At 45.1% G+C, this 24,586-nt stretch overlaps 1 protein-coding gene across 3 annotated transcripts in view; it reads right to left on the reverse strand.

The window, feature by feature from the left end:
• The window catches only part of ARHGAP39 (Rho GTPase activating protein 39), a 250,817-nt gene extending 236,662 nt beyond the window's left edge, over window positions 1–14,155 (reverse strand). For all 3 annotated transcript variants that reach the window (XM_042465531.1, XM_042465530.1, XM_042465529.1), the window contains exon 1: window positions 14,044–14,155. In XM_042465531.1, the coding sequence (XP_042321465.1) occupies window positions 14,044–14,054 (11 nt within the window). In that variant the 5' untranslated portion in view covers window positions 14,055–14,155. The remainder of the gene's footprint in view (window positions 1–14,043) is intronic.
• Window positions 14,156–24,586: the final 10,431 nt, after the last annotated feature.

Consider the following 24,586-nt stretch of genomic DNA (forward strand, 5'->3'; position numbering starts at 1 on the left):
GGTTTCAAAACCTAGGAACAGATTTCAGCCCCTTTCCCATCTGTGTTTGTTCTGAGAACTTCTTTCAGCCTACAACCACCCAGAGGCAGAAAATCGGCCCAAAAGCCCAATGCAGTTGCCAGCCCCACATTCCAGAATAAATTGCTCCAGACGTTTACCATCTTCAACATTGTATTTTTGCTTGAACTTTCAAACCCACCATTTAGAGAGAAGAGAATCACGTTGCCCAGACCAGGCATCTGATTCAGCACTGGGAAAGTTCCTAATCCCATTCAAAACTGTATTTCCTAATCTTGTATGTGTGGGGTGCCTTATAGAGTGCACAAATGGACAGTCTTCTGCAGCAAGATGGAATCATTTCATCACAGGGAAAAACAGAGGGAAGGAAAACAGGGGTAGACAACTTGAGACCGATCTGCCGCGAGAAGAGCAAGATTTGTGTCAAGCTGACAGCTGCAAGAGTGTCTGAAGAATCAAGGAAAGTGGACATCATATTAGTTTTTGTTCCAGCAAACTGGTGTTTGTTTAGTTTCCAGGTTCTCCCAAGACTTTGCAGTGCCCAAACAATGGCACATGTTACTTGATACTTTAAGATTTAACCTGGTGCAAAATGATTGCACGATTAGATGACACAGTAGTAGAAACATTCCATCCTTTGCTGTTGGGTCCACCGCATCGCCTCACAGCCAATGACAGAAACTGAGTCCCATTAACTCATTAATTTTATGCATACCCGCCAGGGTGCTACAAAATTCCCTATATGTGGTCTATATGGGAAAACCCCTGGGACTGTGTGCCCTAACTCCAAACACAAGGCTATCGCGAGTATGGACTCCCACGTTAAGTTCAAAGTTTGCAAGCATCACCCACACTCTCACATACAGCTATGAGAACTACACACAAGAACGACAACAGGAAACATTCTCTTCCCTAAAATTGAAACCTCAGCTTTCACATCTTTTCTCCAGCCTCAAACTACCAAACTAATGATAAAATCGCATCAACAAACGCCATAGTTATTCCCAACATATTAAAAATGGACCAATTATTCCCAACATATAATACTGGACAGCATTGCTTAAAGTTTGGCCGACCGGGATTGTACTAACAAGGACTCCAAAACCCATTCTTCCTTGTTCGCAATAGAGGTCCAGATCCAGGCACCACAGGCATTCCCAAGTATGCAGTTCCCAAACATTGGGAGCAACAAATGGAGATAACTGGCATTATCCTTTGGATTTAGCAGGAGACAGGATTTATTTCTCCTTCTACACAATCCTATATTATGATTTTACGCATACTTGAGACTGACAGCAGTTGTTGATGTGTACCTTCAAGTCATTTCTGACTTATGGTAAACTTAAGGGTACAACCTCTCACAAGTTTTGTTGGCATGATTTGCTCAGGGGTGGTGCCTCTGGCTTCCTATTGAGGCTGAGAGAGGTACTTGTCCAAGTCATCCAGTGTTTCGTGGCTTTACCGATGGGATTCACAATCATCATGTTCCAGCAGCCGTATTCCAACACTAAAACACTTACCACCATGCTGGTTCTCAACTGGGAGTATAACATATAACATCAGAGGTTTGATTCAATTTCAACTCCTGGCTTTGAACATGACCTAACATGTTATTCAAAAATATCTCTGCATCCATGAGTTTCCAGAAAATTGCTATAGAAACAAAAGGGAGAAAATTCAACGACGTCAGACTCTATACTCCATCAATAAACACTTTCTGTCCTTTCTTGGCACTCCCACAGCCTGAACATTCTCACGCGCTATACATTCACAGCGTTTCTCATAGCCAACATCTCATTAGGGATTTCACTAATGATGGTTAAGAGTTACCACATCCACAATTGAGTGAACAGAAAGTGGAGGTGTCTCCAACGCACTGCATAGTTGTTTTGGGGATGCGACATTATTGGATCTGGAGTCAAGGTTTTTGCCAGTCTGCACTTCGTTTCGCTCACCAGTGCAAAGGCATGAGAAAATTAATGGAATGATGCCAAGTGGCGCATGCAGAAGGAATAGGTCTTGCTTCCAACCATACAGAACATCAGAAGAAAATTCCCATCCCCATTCTTATTACACCTAAAGTGTCATCCCTTTCTATGCACACATTACCCTCTCCTACGTCCATAAAGTTCTAATGGGGAAAAGACAAGCAAAGCATGTTTATCCTCTACACCTTAACAACGTCCCTCTACCAATTGCTGGATCCATCACGTATCGATTTCCGCCTGCTCTTGCGTTGTGTCCTGAAGCTTTCTGCAATTCCATTGTGGCTACAAATTATTACCAAAGTAATAATTCAAATGGATCTCGTGCTTCAGAGTGTCTTAACCCTGAATGGGTGATCTTGATTTGTACTGAGGGAAAGGCTCATCAGCTCACAGCTGAAGAACGTTGGGCTCTCTAATCCACAAAAAGCTGCTTCAACGTCAAGTTTAAAATTCCAGGATGCTCTACGGGAAGCCACCCACACTCCACGTCATGTGGGCCCTTACTATTGAATAAATATGCCCAGGAGTGGCTGCACAATTTTAGTTTTTTTCAGTGGAGTTATATATAGAAAGATCTTAAATTCGAAATGAGCTACAGACTGGAGAGTTGTGCCAAAACATAACAACATTGAATAATTTAAATAGCAACAACAAGCCACAGTACTACATCCACCCCCCTCCCCAAAAGTGAACCAAATATGGGACAGGTGACACTGGCCTTTGACAAACTGTAAAGTGTAAAAAGGTATTGTGTAGTCTATTAGACCACAAGACTGAAACAAGAGTCAACAGTTTGATACAGCAGCTAATAAAAGCCAATGCACTTCTAAGCTGTATCAAAACATATAGTGTTTTTTTTTTACTACTGAATTGAGAGTAGTACGTGTAGTGTCGCTCTATTACTTCTTTGGAAGACCTATTTGTGAGCCAGTGTGGTTTACAATGGTTGAGCATTGGGCTAAGACTCTGGAGACCAGTTTCAAAAATCCAGCTCAGCCTAGAGAAAACTCTTGGTGATCTTGGCAAGTCACACTTCTAGCCTCATAGAAAGTCAATGGCAAACCTTCCACTGAATATATAATTTGCCAAGAACACCTATTATGCTAGGTTTGCTTTAGGGTCAGAAAACGACTTGAAAGTGCACAGACAACAACAATCTCCGTAATTTACTGTTATCTCAGTTCTTGGGCACCACTATTCAAGAAGATACTTACCAAACTGGAATTGTCTCAAAGACAGAATGCCCAAGAAGGGAAAAGGTCTGGCAACCAAGCCTTATTGTAGAACAACATAGGGAACTGCATATGTTTAGCTCAGAGCAAGAGTTGAGAGGTATGGACTCTGACTAGTTCCAGAAATTACATGAAAGACATGCCATACAGAAGATTGGAACCAGTTTTTTTCTGCTCACCAAGTACTAGAGCAAAAAAAGTTGGATTTCCAAATTACAAGAAACACGCATCCCACCCTGAAATTAGGAAGAAATGTTTGTCCCACATAAGAAACATCTCAACAGCAGAATAGTGTTCCCTCCACATTTCACTTGGGGCTAGGTGGCAAAGACCCTCATGAATGTGGAAAAAACTGCATAATTAAAACATGCATATCTTTTTTTACCTAAGAGAACCTACTCCTTAGGAATCTCCAGTGTTGTCCAATACAACCTTACTGTTCAGCATCTTGCCAGAAGTTGACTATAGAACCATGTTGGATGACCTACAAACTGCCTAGAAAAGTGTTTTTCTCTAGGAAGTTCCAGGGGTCTCCGCATAAATATATGTTACCTCCTGACAGTTGATGCGAAAGGACCTAGATTCCTAGCGAGAGCATATTAATCAAAATACTTCAACATAATCAAATCCGCAAAAGTCAAAGTTGCAAATGTGGAAGGGCCCAATCGCAGACTGCTAGAGGATGATATTTCCATTTTTGGAGTCTTTAAACACAGGTCTGGATCCAAGCATCTTCCAGAGAAGTCTGTATATTGTTTATTCTGCATTGCAAGGTGTTGGACTAATTCAGTGGTACCCAAACTGTGTCTTTAGAGATGTTGGACTTCAGCTCCCAGAATGCTCAATATGTTGGCCAACTGTCTACCGATTCTGGGAGCTTAATCAAAATTCCTTAAGAGCACGAGTTTGAGAACATGCTGGACTAGGTCGGTTATTGTTGGCTCTTCCAACTATCATTACTTCTTCAATAATATAAATATCATTCATAGGCACTTTCTTCAATTACGTGGAAAAACTTGCACCCATTCCACAGCTCTAAGATTTGGACCCAAGACTGCTGGTGACCACAAACCCTCTATCCACATTAATGAGGGCTTGTATTGCAAAAATATTCAGGTTTTTATCACAACATGAGTGTTTAAAATTGCCTCTAAGAAGCTTAAGCCATAAAAGCAAAAGAAACATCAGTTTTTTCTTCACTGCCAATCTTTCGGGGTCATTAATGTTAAAGTGTTCACTTGCTATCCACTGGGGTTGTTTCCAGGACTTATGGTATACTCAACATCCGTGGACTGTATCACGTCCCCATTAATTATCCAGTGGATTAGTAAAAAATGAGTGCCCTTACCTAAAAATGAGAAAATCTAGGTTTGTTTTTTGGAAACTTGTGCTTATTTTGAATTTTTTTCAAGCCATTGATCGCTTGAATCGGTGGATAAAATCTGTGAACTCTTGAATTATAGGTCGGTCACGCTCGTTACGTGAATGACCAATCCTCTGCACGTCCATTTCATGACGAGTAAGACGGACACAAATCAAATATACCTTTTGTACAACAATATCCGCAACATTGCCGTTTTTATGTCCCACATTATGCTCTGACTACCAGTTTCTACCTGCTCAAAACATATCATGATTCCCTAAACACTAAACATATGACTGGGCATGGGGGGGGTATAAGGACAAATGTTGACAAGTCTGAATAGTTATATTTCTGACGCTCATCCATCCACAGGGCTGGAATATTTTCATTTGACTTCTAGTGTCACTCTGAGCTCCAACATAACTCCTCAGGCCTGAAAAGCTTAAACATGCAACGAGGACACCGTAAAATCAATGCAACACCAATAACTGGGTCTTTTGGCTCCCAGAGTGTTACGTATATGCTTTTAGCCCGTTGCACAAGATGCTGGACTTTCCACGATGCAGCCCACAAAATCAATTTGCATGAGGCAGAGCTCAGAGCTGGACAGTCCAATACACACACACACACACAACACACAGAGAGAGACGAGATGGAAAAATATGTCAGCAAGCTATGGGAAAAAAGAGGCCGAACAGAAGCCACACATTTTCATGGCACACCCAAAAAGTAAACATAATAATGAGACATTATTATTGTTTGTATGCCATCAAGGGCCTCCTAGTCCACTTACTTTAAGCTGATATGGTTTTAAAACAACAGTCCCCAAACTGTGTTCTTGTGCTTATTATTTATTTTATTTAGGCATTTATTTTGGATCTTTCCATTGTAAGTGCATGTTCTACATGGACAAATTCCCTTGGGCTCACTGCATCCTTGTTTATGTGATGCATGGGACAAAAAACCCTCCATCCAAGTGTGGACTGTTCTTTGTTGTTTTGTTTTGTGTGCTTCCAAGTCATTTTGACTTATGGCAACCTCTCATGGGGTTTTCTTTGCAACGATTTCTTAACAGAGGGTTTTGCTAATGCTATCCTCTCAGACTACAGAAAGTGAAGACTTGCCTAATGTCACCCAAGCGGATGCCTACACCCAAACTGGGGGTTTCTCTCCCCCTAAAACTCGAATTATAATAACTACCTTTTGCTGGGTTTCTGGCTTCTCTTCCAGAGGTGGTTGTCTTCACACATGGTTCCCTGCGAGCTGCCCAGCACCACCACTGCGGATACATAGTCACTCTGGAATCTTGAACAAAGATCCACCGAAATCTTGGTGCATCTTGTTTCGAACTCTAGGTTGGTGCCACGTGAATGAAAGGGAATGTGGGAAGGCAGCCACCATCGTTACTGCACACGAAGCTAAAACACCCACAAAGAGAGATTCAGCTCAAGATGCTCTGACTTATGGCCTGTTACACCGACTGCCAAAATAAAGCTGCATTCGGTCTCTTTGGAGGTTTGTCTATTTAAATGACACATGGGTCCTAGAGTCCGAGATGTCGCGCCAAAGAACCACACTACATTCCTAAGCCACTGGAAGTGAAGCTTTTTGTTGCACGCTTTGGATTCTTAGGGTGCATGCATCATTTAAATAGCATATCCCTCCAAAGAGACCCAAAGCCAGCTTTATTTTGCAGTCTGTAAAAACAGCCTTTGTATCTTAGATGTCTATCTCATCCACAATGCTACCAACACATTTTGGCTTGGTCCTACGTATCTCCAGGTGACTTATACACTGCACTTAAAAGGGCTGCCAAAAGAGAGACAGGCAAGGAGGCCCTGCAGAGTTATTGCCTGGGTACTTCCAACTCCTCACAGCTGACGCATCCATGCCTGCTTCACCGATCCAGAATTACAGACGTCAGACCTCTTTTGAAATGTTTGCACACGCTTGGGATGATGTATAACTTAGTATACAGCAAATTCTTATTCTATTCGATAATACTAAAAGTTTTCTGTTGCACTCTTATTCAGCCACCTTCAATCTATATAAAAACATGGAAAGTATCACCCTTGCTATCTTATTCCTGCTTACCATACTTCCTCTTAGGTGCATATTATCCTCAGAGATACTATGCGCTTTGACATACACTTTAATCGTCTGTAGTCTCATTACTAATGTATCCTGGCGATTTGTTACATTACATTATCTTTCGCCTTATCTGCCAAATTGTGTTAATGCCTCACACACACACTACACGTTCTACGGATTCTAGTGGCTGATACATGGCAGTTAAATGTGGTCAAAAAACCCTACATTATTTTACAATGAGTTATATTGTTGTTGTGTGTTGCCTTCAAAATCATTTCTGACTTTACGCAAACCCTAACATAGGATTTCCTTGGAATAATTGTTTTATAGGGGTTTGCATTTGCCTTTCCTCTGAGGCTGAGATGAAGTTTGATGTGCCCAAGGTTATCCAGTGGGTATCTCATGTGCTAAGCATTAGACTTCAAAACCTGGTCTCCAGAGTTCCAATCCTAGTCCAACATTCAAACACTACACATGTGGCAGATGATACAGGCTAGATTCCCCTAAGTCACGATGTGAGAACCATGGGTTCCTCCAGATAATGTCAGACACAGGTCCCAACATTACTCCACCATTGTGACCATTGAGAAAAAAAAAAAACAAGAGATGTTCAAGTTTCAGGACAAGAAACATCTGGAAAAAGCTGCATTGATTTCACCCTGCACAACTACCCTCACCAGTTTACACATTTAAACTTACCCACTGTTCCTTTTATACCAGCTCATTACCTATCTGGCTCCTTACTGCTTACCTCTGACTGCTCATGGCTCTCTGCAGTTTCTGCAGAGAGACTCTTTTCCACTTCCACCTGTCAGATCCTCTATTGCCTCAGACTGAAGCTAACGACATTTTTGAATGCCAAGTATGGCCTTTACCACTTAGCCCAACCCCAAGATGCATAGATGTGTATTGTGACGCACACGGTGTTTGTATTTCATTGTGGAGGACTCCCTAAGTTTGGATCTGGAGGCCTGAACACAAAAGCAAACAGAGGTGCATTTAAAGTGACCGCTGTGCACACAGATGCATTGGGACAACTAGTCCACCACATGAGGCGAGGGTCAACCAGCCCTAACCAGATTGCAGACAGACCATCAAAGCCAGGCAACATTGTTAATTTTGCAGAAAAAACATTTTATCAACTGAAATATAAGGGTTAAACCAAAGACTCTTCTGAAGCCCAGGAGATCAACCTCTCCATTCCATATTTTCTTCTTCATTTAATACCATGAAAGCTGACAATAAATGCCTGTTGCAATGCTGAATCTAGAAACATGAAGCAAAACATAACCAACTGAACTAATTGAAGTACTGATCATTTCCATTTGGACTGGCACTCCCAGTAACCCACAGAGGGCCAATGTCTGAAGAAGCTTTTACTCTTGTACTTCACTTTACCAATTTCAAGTCAGATATAATGGTCATACTATGCTTACTGCCTAAAAACCTGCTAACGTATGTTAGTACTTAAACCCCAGTAGCACATTCTGACTCAGACGGAAATCATCATTTAGGTTTCCACACATTCAAATTCATGACACTTTGGTTTACTGAAACTGTCAACTCTGAACACAGAGACCAGGACCAGAAGGTCTCCATGAGCCCACAACGCTTGATTCCTTAATTATGCTGCCACAGAACTGGAGGATGCCTGAATTAAGCTACTAGTGCTTTGCTTACTTATCCCCAAAATAACACCAAACCGCGAGACAGTTAAGACGTGACCAGGGACAATAAACATTAAATGGAATGACTTTCTCACGTGCCCACTCTTTCCGAAAGAAGACGGTTCACAGGTCGGCTGCTGTTACCAGGATTGTCAGAGTTGGCAAGCCTTATTCGTGGGGATATCTATTGAAGATAAGAAAACCATTGTATAGGATCACACAAAAAAGCCCTGGAGGACTGTCACTTCAGCCTGTAGCCCTTGTCTCCTTGTTTTTCTCCACTAAGGAGACTTTTTCCCAGTCAACTGAAAATATCTTGAGAATAAAAAATACTCTCTTACAGTAAAAAGAACCTGACAACACAAACATAGATGACGTATTATTGGGACTCTTACTACAAAGTTGTAATACAGGACCCCTCTTACTTCCTTTTTTCTGATAATTACACATAAGGATTTTTTTGTACAGGTGGGGGAGAATTTTTACTTCCTTGGAAATTCTTACACTGAGACAGGAAAAATGTCCTCAAGAAGTATTCCATGCTGTTTTGTTGTGGTTGTTGTTGTTGCTCTTCTGTGCTTCTTGCTATTAAGGATGAGACTAGCACATCGCTCTATAAGTAAAACACCTTAACCCAACAAAAGTAGATTATTCATACACATGGGGATGCAAATCAAAGACTCCAGATTGTCTCTACCTTCATCCCAAAACATGGAAAAAACTGTGTGAGCAGGAGAAAAGTCTCCCTTGGGCTAATGGTCAAATACTAGCATCCTCTGCACAGGAGAACAGAGTAAAATCCATCCAGTGGTCATCTAAGACGATTACAAAGAAGCAAAGCTTCAACGAAAAAACATTAAATGGATTAAAACCACTGCAGATTCAGGACATATGGCCATCCCCTGTTGGGGCCACAAGGCGGGGAGGATGAGGAGGGAGGAGATATCGGAGCCCGAATTGCCAGTTTCTTGAAAGATCACACCACAGAATGCGCAGTCCTAAGACAAGGAGGTGGAACATACTGCAAATCCTGGCTTTCACTGCCCTGCTCTTCTTCTCTTCCTCAGGAACCCCAAGTCCAGACCCCAACATCAACATCGACCATCTCGATCCTTACTGGATTAAGATGCTATGACAGATATTCCCATGTCTACAGCTGAAAATCATCCAGGCAGCTCAAGCAAATGGTCAAACGACATCTGCTACAAAGGGAAACAAACTCTATTACTTTCCTCAAAGCCACAGAACATGAGATGCTAAATTCAGCACAAACACCTACGGTCAGGAAGCCAATGTTTCGGCATCCTGGCATAATGTCAGAAGAACCATCCCACTTTCCACATACAGCCAGTCATGGCAATACATTTTATTGCACACCATTCATTCGTTGGCTAGCAAAGAGGAGAGTCTCTCATTTAATCTAACTGTTTATCTTTGATAAAAGGAGAAGGTTTGTTTCCCTGTGTGCAACAGAGAAAGATGTTGGTGGGCCCCACCCCCCTCCGATAGATAAAATCAGCTTAAGCTTTTGCTAAATGTAAGATTCAATTATATTCAAAATGCAGGGGTGTGGTTTCCTCCCTCCCTCACAACTCCTGAGCAATAGCACTGACCAAGCACAGTCGCAAGGCAGGCAGGTTCTTGCTGAGAGTTCAGATGCCTTAACTGTGTTAGCGCATTGATCAGTTCAATGCAAATAGGCTGGGCACAGGCTTGCAACTATCTAAGCCAACACAACAGCTGGGCAGCTCTCAACTGGCAGGTCCTAGAGCCCGGACACACATATTGTCTATTGGTTGGGGTGGCAAAGATACACACAGCAACACACACAAATTCTCGCCACCTGCTGCCTCCAGCCCCTTGGCCAACAACTCTGCTCAGCCTGCCAGGACACACGATCACCAGCCAGGTACCATTGAAGGGTTAAGTCAAACAGGATCTCACAGGCAGAAAAATTAGTAATTCCACATCTTGTGTTGGCTTAGCTGTATACGGATAAAAAGGGCAAAGAGACCGGGGGGGGGGGGGTGAGAGAGAGTGCGTGCGCAGGCAAAGCAATTGGAAGCAATCGCCAGGGGGGAATGAAAGACAGTCCTGGAGAAAAGCCGGCATCACACCTGATGAACCGCATACCATTCCTCACCCTGGATGTCAGGAATCATAGAAAGGTAAAGGACCATTCCCTGCCTAACCTCTGCATCCATCCACCCTTCGTTGCACCCCACCCAAATACAACCTCCACCCTCAAACTCCCCGCCTCCACAACAAAACCCTCCCACTTCACCATCTGGGCCCCCAAGCCCATCCCCGGCATTGCAGCCTACAACTTCCCACATCCAAGCGCAACCAGCAGCAGCAGCAAGCCACCCGCCTGCTGTTGCTCAAACATCAAGTCTCAAACCTGTATTCCCCCTTTCCCACTTGCTGTCTTCAGAGGTAGTGGGGGAGAAATTGATACCACATCTTCCACCTTCCTGTTTGGTTTCACAGCCCCAAAGGGGACAGCATCCTCTTGTTGCTGCTCCATCAGTTCCAAGCATGTCATTCCTTGGCCCCATGCCTGCATCCTTAATCTCCCCCCTCCTCCCAAACCTGTGGTCCCCATGCTTCCACCATGCTCCTGTTACCGGCTCGCAGCGGACATGCCAATCGCCCACCAAACACGCCCTTCGCAAGGTCCACCTGCTCACGTCCAACCTAAAGCCCAGCCTCCAAAAAAGAAGAACAAGAAGAAATGTAGTCCACCACCCCAGAGAAAACGCCTGCACCAATCTAAACACGCCACTGTCGAAGAATAAAGAAAGACAGCAACCTGAAGACCAGGAAAGTCAAAGTACTTCCTCACTGCCCTACATTATCTGAGAAAAAAGAGATCTGACACCCACACACTCATCCTTTCCCTATTCTGGACTGGGGAGATTATCCCAAGAGGGAAAGAGGGCTACCTTAAACCCAAGTGTGTTGAGGGTCTGGGTGTGAGAACAAGCTGATTCTCCCCACATTTCCACACACACCCATATACACACCCCATGCAGGGTCTCAAAAGCTCAGCAGTGGAAGGCGATACAGTGAGACCAGGCTGGGCGTGGAGGAAGCCACTGCCTGAAAACCGTGGGCAAGAGCAGTGCCAGGCATCATGGAGAAGGGAAGGGACCAGGAGAGCCATGCAGAAACCCTCTGGGAGGGGCAGGTGGACCTCCAAGCAATGGCTATGGGGAACTAGGGAAGGGTAGCCAGGGCTGCTCAGGAAAAGATGGGGGACAGAGGGCAAAAGAATGGCACTGCCCTTCTCATCAATCATCCTCTCCCCAGAGACAGCCTCAGGGTAGTAGATGGGAAAGTACTGTGGGGTGAGATTTTTCCATGGCAAGGAAGAGACAGTCTAGCACGGAAGGGCTATGGGTCTTGCCATATCACCTGGCACAGAAAGGGACATTTGGGGATATAAGATGACATTTAAAGGCCTTACCAAGGGACTTGAATTGGGGAGACTTGAGGTACAACTCACCTAGCTCCTTGGCATGCCAGCATTCTGGTAAGGGGACCTCAGAGGAGTTCCAGACCTATGGGGATGGAGCTAGGGAAGGCCGTGCATGCAAAGATATGGTTTGTGAAAAGAAAGCACCACCCCCAAAGAATTGAACGGACCCCAATAAGGGGAGAAAATGACAATTGTATCCCTTCAGGGTGGGAATAACCTGGAAAGGTATCATCCATACCCAAAGCTCGGGGAGGGGGGGAACATGAGGGTGTTTTCATGACATTAACCCTTTATTGGAAATAACTTGGGGGCCTGGAGGTGCTTAAATGGGTCGAAATCCCTCCAACCCCCAAATCCCAGGGTGGGTGGGGCAAAAAAAGAGAGGGACTCAAAAGAAGGCAGTATGCAGGTCTTGAGAGAAAAGATGCAGGATTTGGAGCTGTTTATCTCCCCAAATGGCAAATGAGGATGGGAGGGGGTCCTCTTAAGGGCTGGGGGGCAGGGAGAAGGGGGACCAGGGAGGCAGAGGATGATGGGAAGAAGCAGATGATGTTGAAAGGATGATGGGGAGAGCAGGAAGACTGGAGGGGGAAGAAAACCGTCTCATGAGACTGCAGGGTCTCTAAAGAGGGGAACGGGGGAGAGGAGAAAATTGCCTTGAAGAAGGGAAATGCTTTAAAACATGAGGGAGGGGCTGGCTGCAAAGGGATGGGTCTCTCACCCCCCTGAAAGGGGATTGCTGACTAGAAAAGTGCCCTTGAATTTGGGGGAGAGAAGATTTCTGGGCTCTTGTATTTTAAGAAGAGTGCCTAGAATGAATGACCATGGTCTTTTGGGTGGGGCTACTCTCCCCTCCATTTCAAATGGGGGGGGGCTTCTCCATGATGGGAAAGTCATGCAAATCAGGGAGGGGGCTCCCTAAAAAAGGGGGCTGCAAAAAGGAGGGCTGCTGACTGAGAGGTGCCCCTGGATTTTTTGGGGGGGGAGATTTCTGGGGTGTTGGTGGTGGTATTTTTTTTTCAAAGGGGGGCTAGAATAAGCAGGAGGGGGGGCTGGGTCCCACTTCTTCTCCTGTTTCAAAATCATGGGGAGGTGGGAAAGGACCCAAAGAAGGACTGAGGGCAAAAAATTGGGAAGGAGAAGAAATTCTGGTGCTGCACCTCCTCTCCTCCCCTTCTATTCCAAAGTGTGATATATTGGGTTGGGGTCGTCTGGCTCAGTGGGCCTCCCTCCCCTGTAAGGAGGGGAAGGGGGTGCTTGGGCTCAGGGTCTGAAAGCGGGGGGCAAAGGGGGCATTGATGGGAGGAGGGCATTTGGGGGTCTCCTGGCTCAGTGCCCCTGCCTCAAGGAGGGGGTGCTATATGGGCCAGGGTCTGAGTGGAAGGCAAAGCAGGGACTGAGGAGGGGGGATATTTGGGGGGGGGGTCTTCTGGCTAAGGCTTACCCCTTCCCCAGAAGAGGGAGGAGGAATGGTCTTGAGGCTGGGGGCCAAGGGGGGCCCTGAGGGGAGATGGGGATATTTGGGGGGAGCTCTTCCCGGAGCTCAGTGGCCCCTCCCTGAAATAAGGAAGAGGAGAGGAGATTCTTTGGGTTGAGGGAGGGTAGGTAAGGAAGGTGTGGTGATGAGGAGAGGGGAATTTTGGGGGGGGGCTCTTCCTGGCTCAGGGGCCCCCTCCTATGAAAAAGGAGGAGGAAAAGGAGGAGGGGTGCTATGGGGCAGCAGGGTCCCTGAGGGGGAGGGGCAAAGGGGGCTGAGGCATGTTGTGGAGGGGTCTCTCTGACTCAGGAGCCCCTCTCCCCTGAAAGGAGGGGGAGGAGGAGGAGGAGGGAGTTCTTTGGGGCAGGAGGGTCTGAAGTGGGGGGGCCAATGGGGGCATTGAGGAATACTGGGGAGAGGGCATTTGGTTGGGGGTCTTCCTGGCCCAGTGGCCCCCTCCCTAAAAAGAAAAGGAGGGAGAGGGTGAATATTGAGGAAGGGAATATTTGGGGGGCCTTCCTGGCTCAATGGCCCCCTCCCCTAAAAAAGGAGGAGGAAGAGGGGGTTCTATGGGGCAGCAGCATCTGAAACGGGGGTCCAAAGGAGCGCTAAAGGAAACTGGGGAGGGGGCGTTTGGCTGGGGGTCTTCCTGGCCCAGTGGCCCCTTCCCCTGAAAGGAGGAGGAGGAGAGAGAGGGCTTTCTCAGGGACAGGAGGGTCTCCCTACCTCTCCGCCATCTTCTCCCCGGGGCCGGCGGGGTCGTTACCGGGCGCGGCGAGGGGTGGCCCCCGCCCGGAGGCAGCCCATGGCCCCGGCAGCGCTGCGGCTCCCGCTCCGCCGTCGCTTCCAGCCGCCGACTGACTGACTCCGAGCAGACGATGCGCCGCCTCAGCAGCACCAGCAGCAGCGTCCCGCCGTCACCACCGACAACCGCCGGCAGCCAATCAGAGTGGGCGGTGGGTGGGGCTAGAGGCGGCGGGGCTCCGCCCAGCCAACCCACTCGGACGTCCTCAGGCGTCACTATACGTCACCGTCTTCCCCCATTGCTTCATGGGAAATGTAGTCCGTGGCCTCACCTTCCCCGCCCAGCCACCTGCCTCGGCTCGGCGGCCATGTTTGTTGACAGGAAAGATGGGGCCTTTTGGGGCTAAAACTCCAAAACAACCCAGACAGTATTGTCAGAAGTCCATTAAATCATGTATCCAAGCGCTAGTTGCCACACACAGCCCCTGAGGGTGCATCTGCGCTGTAGAAATAACGCGTTTTGAGACCGCTTTAAGTGCTGAAGCATCGTGCTTTGGAATCCTGGGATTTGTAGTTTAAAGAGGCCTTTTGCCTCCTTCGCCCAAAAGGGCAAGTGCCTCACAAAACTACCGATCCCAAAGTCTTGTAGGATGGAGCCGTGGCAGTTAAGATTTGGCCAAACCAATTTATTTCTGCAGTGTAGATGCATCCCATGTAACAGAATAAATGCAGTTTTTGACCGCTTTTGACCGGAATGGCTCCATGCTGTGGAATCCTGGGATTTGTAGTTCTTCATATCTTCAGGCTTCTCTGCCAAAGACTGCTGGTGCCTCACAAATCTATAAATCCCCAGATTCTGTAAAAATGGAGCAACAGTGGCATCAAACTGCATTATTTCATTTTACTTTGCTGTTACATTTAATGGGATTTGAGCACCCATGGATTTTGTCATCCATGGGATTCCTGGAACCAAACCACAGTATTAGCAGTATTGAACATTAATATAGTGCATAGGAATATCTGCTTGCAAAGGGACCTTTCATAGATGTGCATGCATCTGAGGAAGTAGACCCAGGCTGCATTCACACTGCAGATCTGGTTTGAGACCATTTTAACTGCCGTGGCCCAGGTGCCACAACAGACTACAATTCCCAGAATCCTATAGCATTGAGCCACAGCAGTTAAAGCAGTCTCAAACCAGATTATTTCTGCAGTGTGGATGCAGCCCCAGTCTACAAAAGCTAACGCTACAACTTCTTTCACACAATTCATCTCAAAGGTGCAACAAGATCCCTTTGCACACTGATTTTCCGAATTCTAGTGCATCAGGTATTTTGCACATTTATAGTAAGTCTTACAACAAACCTACAATATATACCGGTTCTGCATTACAGATGAAAGGCTCCCAAATGCGTAATTTTCCAGCTGGGGAAAATTCAAGGTTGCCCCTGTTTAATTGTGTTCAGGTTTCCCTGTTGCTTTTAAACACACAGTCTAGAAGGAGATCCCCTATTATTTTAACCACCTTTTAAGTAAAACCTTTATGCAGCTACTAAAAGCTGGGGTTTTTTTTGGGGGGGGGGGGATGTTTTACACCAATCCATACCTGCCTTTTAAGAGCCTGTTTCCATGGCAACAATGATGCTCCTTGTCCCTGGGCAAAAAGGATGCTGGCATCCCAGATTAGTCACAGATCTGCATCATTATTTTCAGAAGGCGAGACTGAAGAGGATGGGGCCTTTGCCCAATTCCCAACGCCTGCAGCCCAAAATGTGATGTCCAAAAGTGGAATGAAAGTCCTCACTGCTAAATGCTGCAGTGCCAAGTGCATTTAACCAAGAAGCAATCCATATCCAAAGAGTTGGGAGTGATTTCCAGATTGAGATAGCTTCCCAAACTGAGGTGCATTACCAGGCTCAGAAAGTCAGGCCCCATCAGCAGATGCTGCAGGATGAAGTGATAAAGGGACTATCCATTAGATTAATGAGATATGCAGGCAAACAAAGCTTTAAACACCTTGGGACCAAGTATAGTAATATCCCAAAATCCACAAAACAGTGATACCTTTATCAGATCAACCCAAATGCACAAATGTGAAAGCAATGTTGTATTTGTTGACAACAGCAAGAATGGTATTTGTAATACTCTGGAAAGAAATTTACTCTGTGTAAATTTACAGCGCTTTATAAATAAAGGTTAATAATAATAATAATAAGAAGAACCAGATACTCCAAATATAGATGAGTGTCTTTTAAAAACCTTAGATGTTGATAAACTAACAATGTTGATGAGAGATGAATTAATTAAAAAAAAAATAACAGATATGGGATCCACTACTGAAGTATTGTAGAAAGAGATGGTCAAATAATTGATTATTAAATAAATAGATATTAAAATAATACTTTAGGACTATGTAAATTATGAAGTAAACGGTTGAAATAAGAGTTTCTTATGAATGTAAGAGAATAAAATATAGAAATGTACGCAGCTTAAAAATAAGAATATATATATATATATATATATATATATAAAAACAGTGAGGTGGAGATGAAAATAGAAAAAGAAAGAAAAATAGAATAAAATGCTGTAAAGGAAGTTACAACTACATAAATTAATAATGCAAGGGTTAGGGATGGGGAGGGAAGGAAATATAAAGAAAATATGGATAGAATACAAACACAAAAAGAGGTTCTACTGTATTTTATTATATGTATTAATAAAGATTATTTTTTTAAAAAATCAAAATGCACAAAATACATCTTGCAAGCTTTTGGAAGTTCCACCGGCATTTTCATTATGCAAAGCTGTTAAAAATCATACAGGAGAAAGAGAAATATGATGCAGTTAAGAGTCACAGCAGGCCTACTTTTTGCCAAAATGTTGTTCTTGAAACTGTTGTGGTTCTCAGTTGAGATAGTATGGAGGGATATCCATGCAGGCAGAGGCCATTTCTTTGGCCATGTTTGCTCTGGGAAGCAGAGTCTTAAAGTCTAGGAAACAAAATTTAAACTCCCATCAGCAACACAAAAAGATGCTTCTTTGCAGATCTAGGCTGCTTCTGTCCTTTGCAAGGCTACCTGTCCTCTTATTAGGCACTGTATTTCTCAAGAAGCCCACATGGACATGCGCGCATTGCTGCCCATTGACTATAATGTGGCTTGAGCATCTACCTTTTTTCTCATCTGGAGGTGCTCCCTGGAATAGAGCCCCCACAGATGGGCTGGATTTTGGATTTTGAAATTCGTGGTAAAGCAGACTTATAAGATCATAGAATCATAGGCGCGTTACAGACCGCCCCTTTGGGGCAGCCTGTAGGCGCTCCTTTCCCCGCCGGATTGGGGCCTCAGCTGCCAGAACGGCAGCCTCCGAGGCCCCGATCCGCCACTTTCCAGGCCGTGGGCAAAAGGCCTGGAAAGGGGTATCCTTGGGGCTTCATGCCCCAAGGACACCCGACGGTGGTGGGGAGGAGGAGAAAGGGGCCACTCAGCCCCTTTCTCCCTTGCGCCACTGGCACAGCCGTCTAAAGGCTGCGCCAGCAATGCAAATCGCGGAAGGAGCTCTGTTTCGGAGCTCCTTCTAACACCGCAGAAAGGGCGCTCTACGTTTGGAGGCGGCGTGTTCGTGACATCATAATGGCGGCCCCAGTATGGAATGGGCGCCGCCATTTTGTACGTTGTTGGGACGTATTAGGGTTAGGTGCGTGCGTAAGGCACTCACTTTCCCTAATCCTAGTACGTCCCCAGGACATACTTTACGCCCGTCTGTAATGGGCAATAGAGATGGAAGAAACCACAAGAGCCATCCAGTCCAACCCCATTCTGCCATGCAGGAACTCTCAATCAAAGCATCCCCAATAGATGGTCATCCAGTCCCTGTTTAAATATCTCCAAAGAAGAATACAACACATCCCTCTGAGGGAGCATTATTCCACTGTTGAACAGTTCTTACCATCAAGAAATTCTTCCTAATGCTTTGGTGGAATCTCTTTTCCTGTAGCTTGCATCCATTGCTCTGGATCCTAGTCTCTGGAGCAGCAGAAAACAAGCTTGCTCCTTCCTCAATATGACATCCCTTCAAGTATTTAAACAGGGCTGTCATATCACGTCTTAACTTCTCTTCTCCAGGCTAAACATCCCCAGCTCCCTAATTCTCTCCTCATAAGGCATGGTTCCTAGACGTTTCACCATTTTGGTCACCTTTCTCTGGATATGCTCCAAATTGTCAACATCCTTTTTGAATTGTGGTGCCCAGAACTAGACACATTATTCCAAGTGAGGCCTGACCAAGGAGAATAGAATAGTACTATTGCTTCCCTTGATCTGCACACTATTATTTCTGTTGATGCAGCCTAGAATCATATTGGCCTTGTTAGCTGCTGCATCACACCGTTGACTCATGTTCAATTTGTGGTCTACTTGGACTCTTAGATCCCTTTCACACATATAAGTCTAGTTCAGCCTGGTGTCCCCCATCTTATATCTATGCATTTCGTTTTTCTGCCCTAAGTGCAGTACCTCACATTTCTCCGTAATGAATTTCCTTCTGTTACCTTTGGCCCAGCTTTCTAGTCTATTCAGCTCATTTTCAGTTTTGATCCTGTCCTCTGGGGTGTTAGCTACTCCTCCTAATTTGGTGTTATCTGCAAATTTGATAAGTGGGCCCTCTATTCCTTCATCCAAGTCATTGATCAACCTGTACTGATGCTCCTGCCTTACCCACATTAGCTTCCCAAGACCGTTAGAGGATGGGGGCTTCCTTCCCTGCCCCCCAGGAGATCTTGGAGGACCCCCCACACATACAGCTACTCCTCTATAAAAAGCTTTAAAAATATTTTGCCCCAGATGCTCCAGAACAAATTCTAGGGGTATAGAGGTAATCTTACTATAATTCCCTCAGTTGTTTTAGCCTAGCATACAACTTTTTTATGCCAGCAAATGACTTGTATCAGACTAAGAGAAGCTCCTAACAAGCAGGGCTGGCCCAAGGATCCTGGGAGTTATAGTTCAAACAATAGCTTTTTCTAGGCTCTGGAGGTACTTGGGTGTGTGTGGTTTCTGCAGTTTCTCAAGTGCACATTATTATACTGTGACTAAAAATACATGTTTATAGATAATAAAATGCATTTGGGGCAAATGTAGACATTTGCATTTATCTATTTACTGTAAGAACCAAATATTTTGTTTGCACTATACTTATAATGAATAAAGATGTACAGTATTTCTATCAATATTCTAATCGATAATACATATGGGTTTAATGTGACTCCATAACTCTCCTACAGTTACATTAAATATTATTCTGGAATTTAAAAAAGGTATTATATGCAATGCATGTCAATGCCTTCTTCATAGAACTGGGAGTGATATATTAAAGGAAAGTGCTGGATTCCTGACAGCATCTCTGTGAGTTTTTTTCTTCTCAGATTAAAAAGACAAGAACCAAAGAGTTTGGATTCCGTCATTCAACATCTGGAGCTTCCAGCTTACGCAAGCAACTATATCGGTCCAATTTAGTTGCTCATCCTCATTCACAGAGGAGACAGATTCAAATTATAACCCCCCTTCCCCAAAGAAAAATAGCCGCCCACATTAGATATGCTAGAGTCCCGCTGTCAGATCCAATTAAGTGCAGTAGAAATAAGGTTATTTCTGACAAGGGTGATTCTTCCATCTTTAGGGAGGAAAGGGCTTGAGGGTCAATTAGAGAAAGATCACATCTCCCTCTCTGTCTGTCAATACCCACTTTGCTCCTCAATGCCAAAAGGGATGCAGGGATGCTGAAGATGACCTCTCTTGGCTCAACAGCTCCAATGTCACAGAAAGGCCGAGCATTTGCTGATCTCTGGTTGCATGGGGAGCATCTTTCTCCACCATTTGTCACACTGAGGATGGAGCAAGCTTGTTTTCTGTTGCTCCAGAGAATATGACACAATGGAGCAATGGATGCAAGCTACAGGAAAAGAGGTTCCACCTCAACATTAGGAGGAACATCCTGACAGTAAGGGCTGTTTGACAGAGGAAGACACTCCTTCCTCGGAGATTGTGATGGAGTCTCCTTCCTTAGAGGTCTTTAAACAGAGGCTGGATGGCCATCTGTCGGGGATGCTTTGATTGTGGTCTTCCTGTACATCAGAATGGGGTTGGACTGGATGGCCCTTGGGGTCTCTTCCAACTCTATGATTCTATGAAATGGGAATTTAGAAACCTTTAGGAGTGGAGAGCCAGTTCAAAGGCATCAATGCTACCCAAAGCCAGCATGGTGTAGTGGGTTTGAGCGTTGGACTGCAACTCTGGAGATCAAGGTTTGATTCTCCACTCAGCCATGAAAACCTACTGGGTGACCTTGGGTGAGTCACACATTCTCATCCCCAGAATACCATATTCACCCACCGTACTCTCCATCTTATTTCTCCCACCAACTGATGTGCAGAAGAAGACTGCCTCTGGTACTCCGAGGGGATATAGAGCCATTCTAGTAAGTCATGGCATAAGCCTCCGTGAATCAATCTGATTTCCCTTTACAGCTGTTCCAAGTTGCCACTGGTCACACATTGTGGCAGGGAATTCCATAGTTCAGCAATGCACTGTTCAAATTATAGAATCTTAAAGCTGGAAGAGACCACAAGGGCTATTCAGTCTAACCCCGTTTTGCCATGGCATGGTTTCCAGACCAGTACTACTTGTGCTAAGTCTTTGTTGCACAAGGCCATTCACCAACTGCTCCAGAAACTGTTCCTTGGACTATTGCACCAGTCCTTCTCTTAGTTCCACGTAGAAGCAGCAGCAACTGCTGGTGGCTTCCATCTCAGTGGGGTGGAAAATCTACTCTTGGTTTTAGTTTGAACTGTATATTAGCTATCCAAGGTGCTGAAGCAAATCCCTAAAACGGGTTCAACAGCTTCAGCAACTCCTTTAATATGCAGACAAACATTTTCCAAGGATGCCTCTACAATATAGAAATAATTCTTTAACCACTTTAAATGCTATTGCCCCATCCTATGGAATCCTGTGATTTATAGTTTTATAAGGTCTTTAGCCTTCTCTGCCAGAGTGCTGGTGCCTCACAAAACTACAGATCCCAGGATTCCGTAGGATGGAGCCATCACACTTCAAATGGTGCCATACTACATTGTTTCTACAGTGTAGATGCACCCCAAGGGTGTGGAAACCTGTCCTCCTTTAAAGTTCAGGCCAGGCCAGCCCACTGACCTGGAAGCCACCAGCCACTACTGTGGACAAGATGCAAAACCCATTCCCTAAGCTGGCCCAGAAATCATTCCAGAAGTCGTAGAGCTGGTTGTTCCAGAAGCTGTGTTGCACCAACTGTTACAACTTCCTTGGACTAGGTGTTGCTTCCACTAGAATGGTTCTGCTAGCGGTTCTTGTATTCCTCCCACACACATAATGCTGGACACAAGCCAAGGGATCGGTGTGAGGCACATATGGCTTGTGGGTGTGGGACACGCTGATTCAGCACACTTGTCGCCTGGAGGAATGCGCTATCCCTGTTGCAGGAAAGCACCCATCTGGATGCAGCCTAATCTTCAGCATAATGGCCATGATTATGTGCCGCTAGGTAAGGCTCTGAAGCATGGTGGTCATTACCAATGGATGTAATTACAGACAAACTCCATGGCTGTTGTGTTTAGGCATTTTGAACACTGTGTTTCTTCTGCAAGGGGCAGCGTCAGTCCAGCAAGATACCACAGCCCATCTGGCATCGCAATCACAACAAAAACATTTTGCAGATTGGTAACATCTCGGTCTTTCCTTCTGCCTCTTTGGCCTGCCAGTCCATTTTTTGCTTGTCTGAAATGCCAAGGATGCTTCTCTGGGATTATTTGTTGCAAATTATTTATCTCACTTTGCACTTTACATTTTAAAAAGAAGGCAAAGTGAGGCAGCAAGCAAAGAGAAAGAACAGAGAGACTCAGCCTCCATCAGTTGGAAGGAACACACCTGAAGCCAGCAGGTAGCTGTTATTCTGCAGTGGCCAATGTACCCTGCTTTGTGCCAACTTCAGGCTGGTACCCGGTGCAGAGCAGTCCAAGGATTCATTCACACCACAAAATTATACTACAGTTCATAGAATCATAGAATCGTAGAATTGGAAGAGACCTCAAGAGCCATCAAGTCCAACCCCATTCTGCCATGCAGGAACTCTCAATCAAAGCATACCCGACAGATGGCCATCCAGCCTCTGCCTAAAGACCTCCAGGGAAGGAGGCTCCACTACACTCCGAGGGAATTTGTTCCACAATTGAACAGCCCTTACTCTCAGGAAGTTCCTCCTAATGTTGAAGTGGAATCTCTTTTCCTGCAGCTTGCATCCATTGCTCTGGGTCCTAGTCTCTGGAGCAGCAGAAAACAAGCTTGCTCTCTCCTCATTATGACACCCCTTCAAATATTTAAGCAGGGCTATCATATCACCTCTTAACCTTCTCCTCTCCAGGCTAAACTTCCCCATCTCCCTAAATCTTTCCTCATAGGACATGGTTTCCAGACCCTTCACCATTTTAGTTGCCCTCCTTTGGACACGCTCCATTTTCTCAACATCCTTCTTGAATTGTGGTGCCCAGAACTGAACACACCATTCCAGGTGGGGCCTTACCAGAGCAGAATACAGTGGCACTATTACTTCCCTTGATCTAGACACTATACTTTTATTGATGCAACTTAAAATTGCATTGGCCTTTTTAGCTGCTGCATCACACTGTTGACTCATGTTCAACTTGTGGTCTACTTGGATTGTGTGGAACGGCCGCCGCCATATTATACGTATTGACTACGTACTAGGGTTAGGGGGGTGCGGAAGCACCACCCCTTCCTAACCCTAATACGTAGTCAATACGTATTTTATGGCGGTTTGCAACCCGCCATACTTTCTTTTTCACTTTCTCTTACCTTCTATACGCTTTCATTTGCCTTCCTAACTTTACCGATCATCTCAACAACTTTACCTTCCTTCTTGTCATCTTTACGTCTTTTCTCATTTATCTACCTACCTTCTCAGTATTTCCCACAACTTCCTACCTAGATGCTCAACTTTCTGGAGGGAGATAAGATTTAACAACCACGGATAGGTTTGGCCTAATATCTAGAATGGTTTCCATGCCTTGTTGACTTGGGAGCTTATCAGTTGCCACCGCTTGGAGGAAATAGGAGGAAAGGGTGAGCAGATCAGGGCAAAGGAGAGGGGAAAGCTTGCCAAGAGGCCTGAAACCAGCTGTGTGCAACAGAGGAGCACCCTCGCCAAGGGCACATAGTGCTACACTTTGGTTAATGAATTCCTATTTTGCCAGCCTTAACCTTCGCCTCTGGATTTATCTGATTCACTTTAGTGACTTGCAAGATCAGTGGTGGATTCTCCAGAGTGGCTGAATAGCTCCTTAGCTGAATTCTATACCCTTCTGGTTTTCAACAAGGAGCAGACTTAGCTCAGTAATGTTTTGTTTTGGTTTTTTTGCAGAAGGTCATGTGTATTGAGTTCTGAACCATTGGCCACCCTGCCATGGACCTCCTTCCATACCACACCATTTGTTCTTGTTGTGTGCCTTCAAGTTGTTTCCAACCTATGGCAACCCATGGGATTTTCTGGCAAGTTTCTTCAGAGAGGTTTTGCCACTGCCATCCTCTGAAGCTGAGAGAGTGTGACTTGCCCAAGGTAAACCCAGTGAGTTTACATGTCCAAGCTGGAATTTGGACCTTGTTCCCCAGAGTCCTAGTCCAATGCTCAAACCACTATGCCACACTGGCTCTCACCACACCTGTAACCCCGTCTGTAACCCCGCTTCGATCCATTGGGAGAGGCGGGGAAACATACATAAATTTTATTATTATTATTATTATTATACAGAATCCTTGGTAATGCTTTTTGTACTCATGTTGCTCATAAATTGTAAAACCAATATATCAATGAATGTAAACAAAAGGCAAAATTAAAATTATACCTTTAAATTACAATATCGTACTCACAGCCTAAATGTATTTACATGTGGTTGAAGTGAAAAACTGGCAGAAGAAAATTTTTAAAAAACATTTTCATTTTTAAAAAAAATAAAACTTAATTAAACCCCCCGAAGGGCTCTCCTTTCTCCTTCCACTGAGCCCTGCCCCACTCACACCATCTCTTTCGTGTTTTAAAGGGATGCAGGTGAACTCCACAACCCATTCCAATCGCCCCCAACTCTAGACTTCTATGATCTTATAACCTGTTTGTTGCCCTTCATTCACATATTTGGGGGAGGGGGATCTCCCTTCTTACCAATGCCACCTCCCCTGGAAACCCAGAAACGTTTGGTTCTCTGAACCATCGCCCACCAGCCCTTCCTTTGCTGGGCTTGTTTCTTGTGTCCCTTACTCTCTGGACCTGCCTTTGAACCACTCTCTCGGTGATAGAGGTGCAAAGGGATGTGGGTGAGCCCTGGAACAGGAGGGGGCGAGCGGCTTAATCCTTTTCCTCCTCATTCCCTGCATGCACACCAGTGGCCTTTGTCAGGACAAGAATGGGCCCTTTGATGGCAGCC

The sequence above is a fragment of the Sceloporus undulatus genome, chromosome 4, assembly GCF_019175285.1.
Source record: "Sceloporus undulatus isolate JIND9_A2432 ecotype Alabama chromosome 4, SceUnd_v1.1, whole genome shotgun sequence".
NCBI classification, from domain to species: domain Eukaryota; kingdom Metazoa; phylum Chordata; class Lepidosauria; order Squamata; family Phrynosomatidae; genus Sceloporus; species Sceloporus undulatus.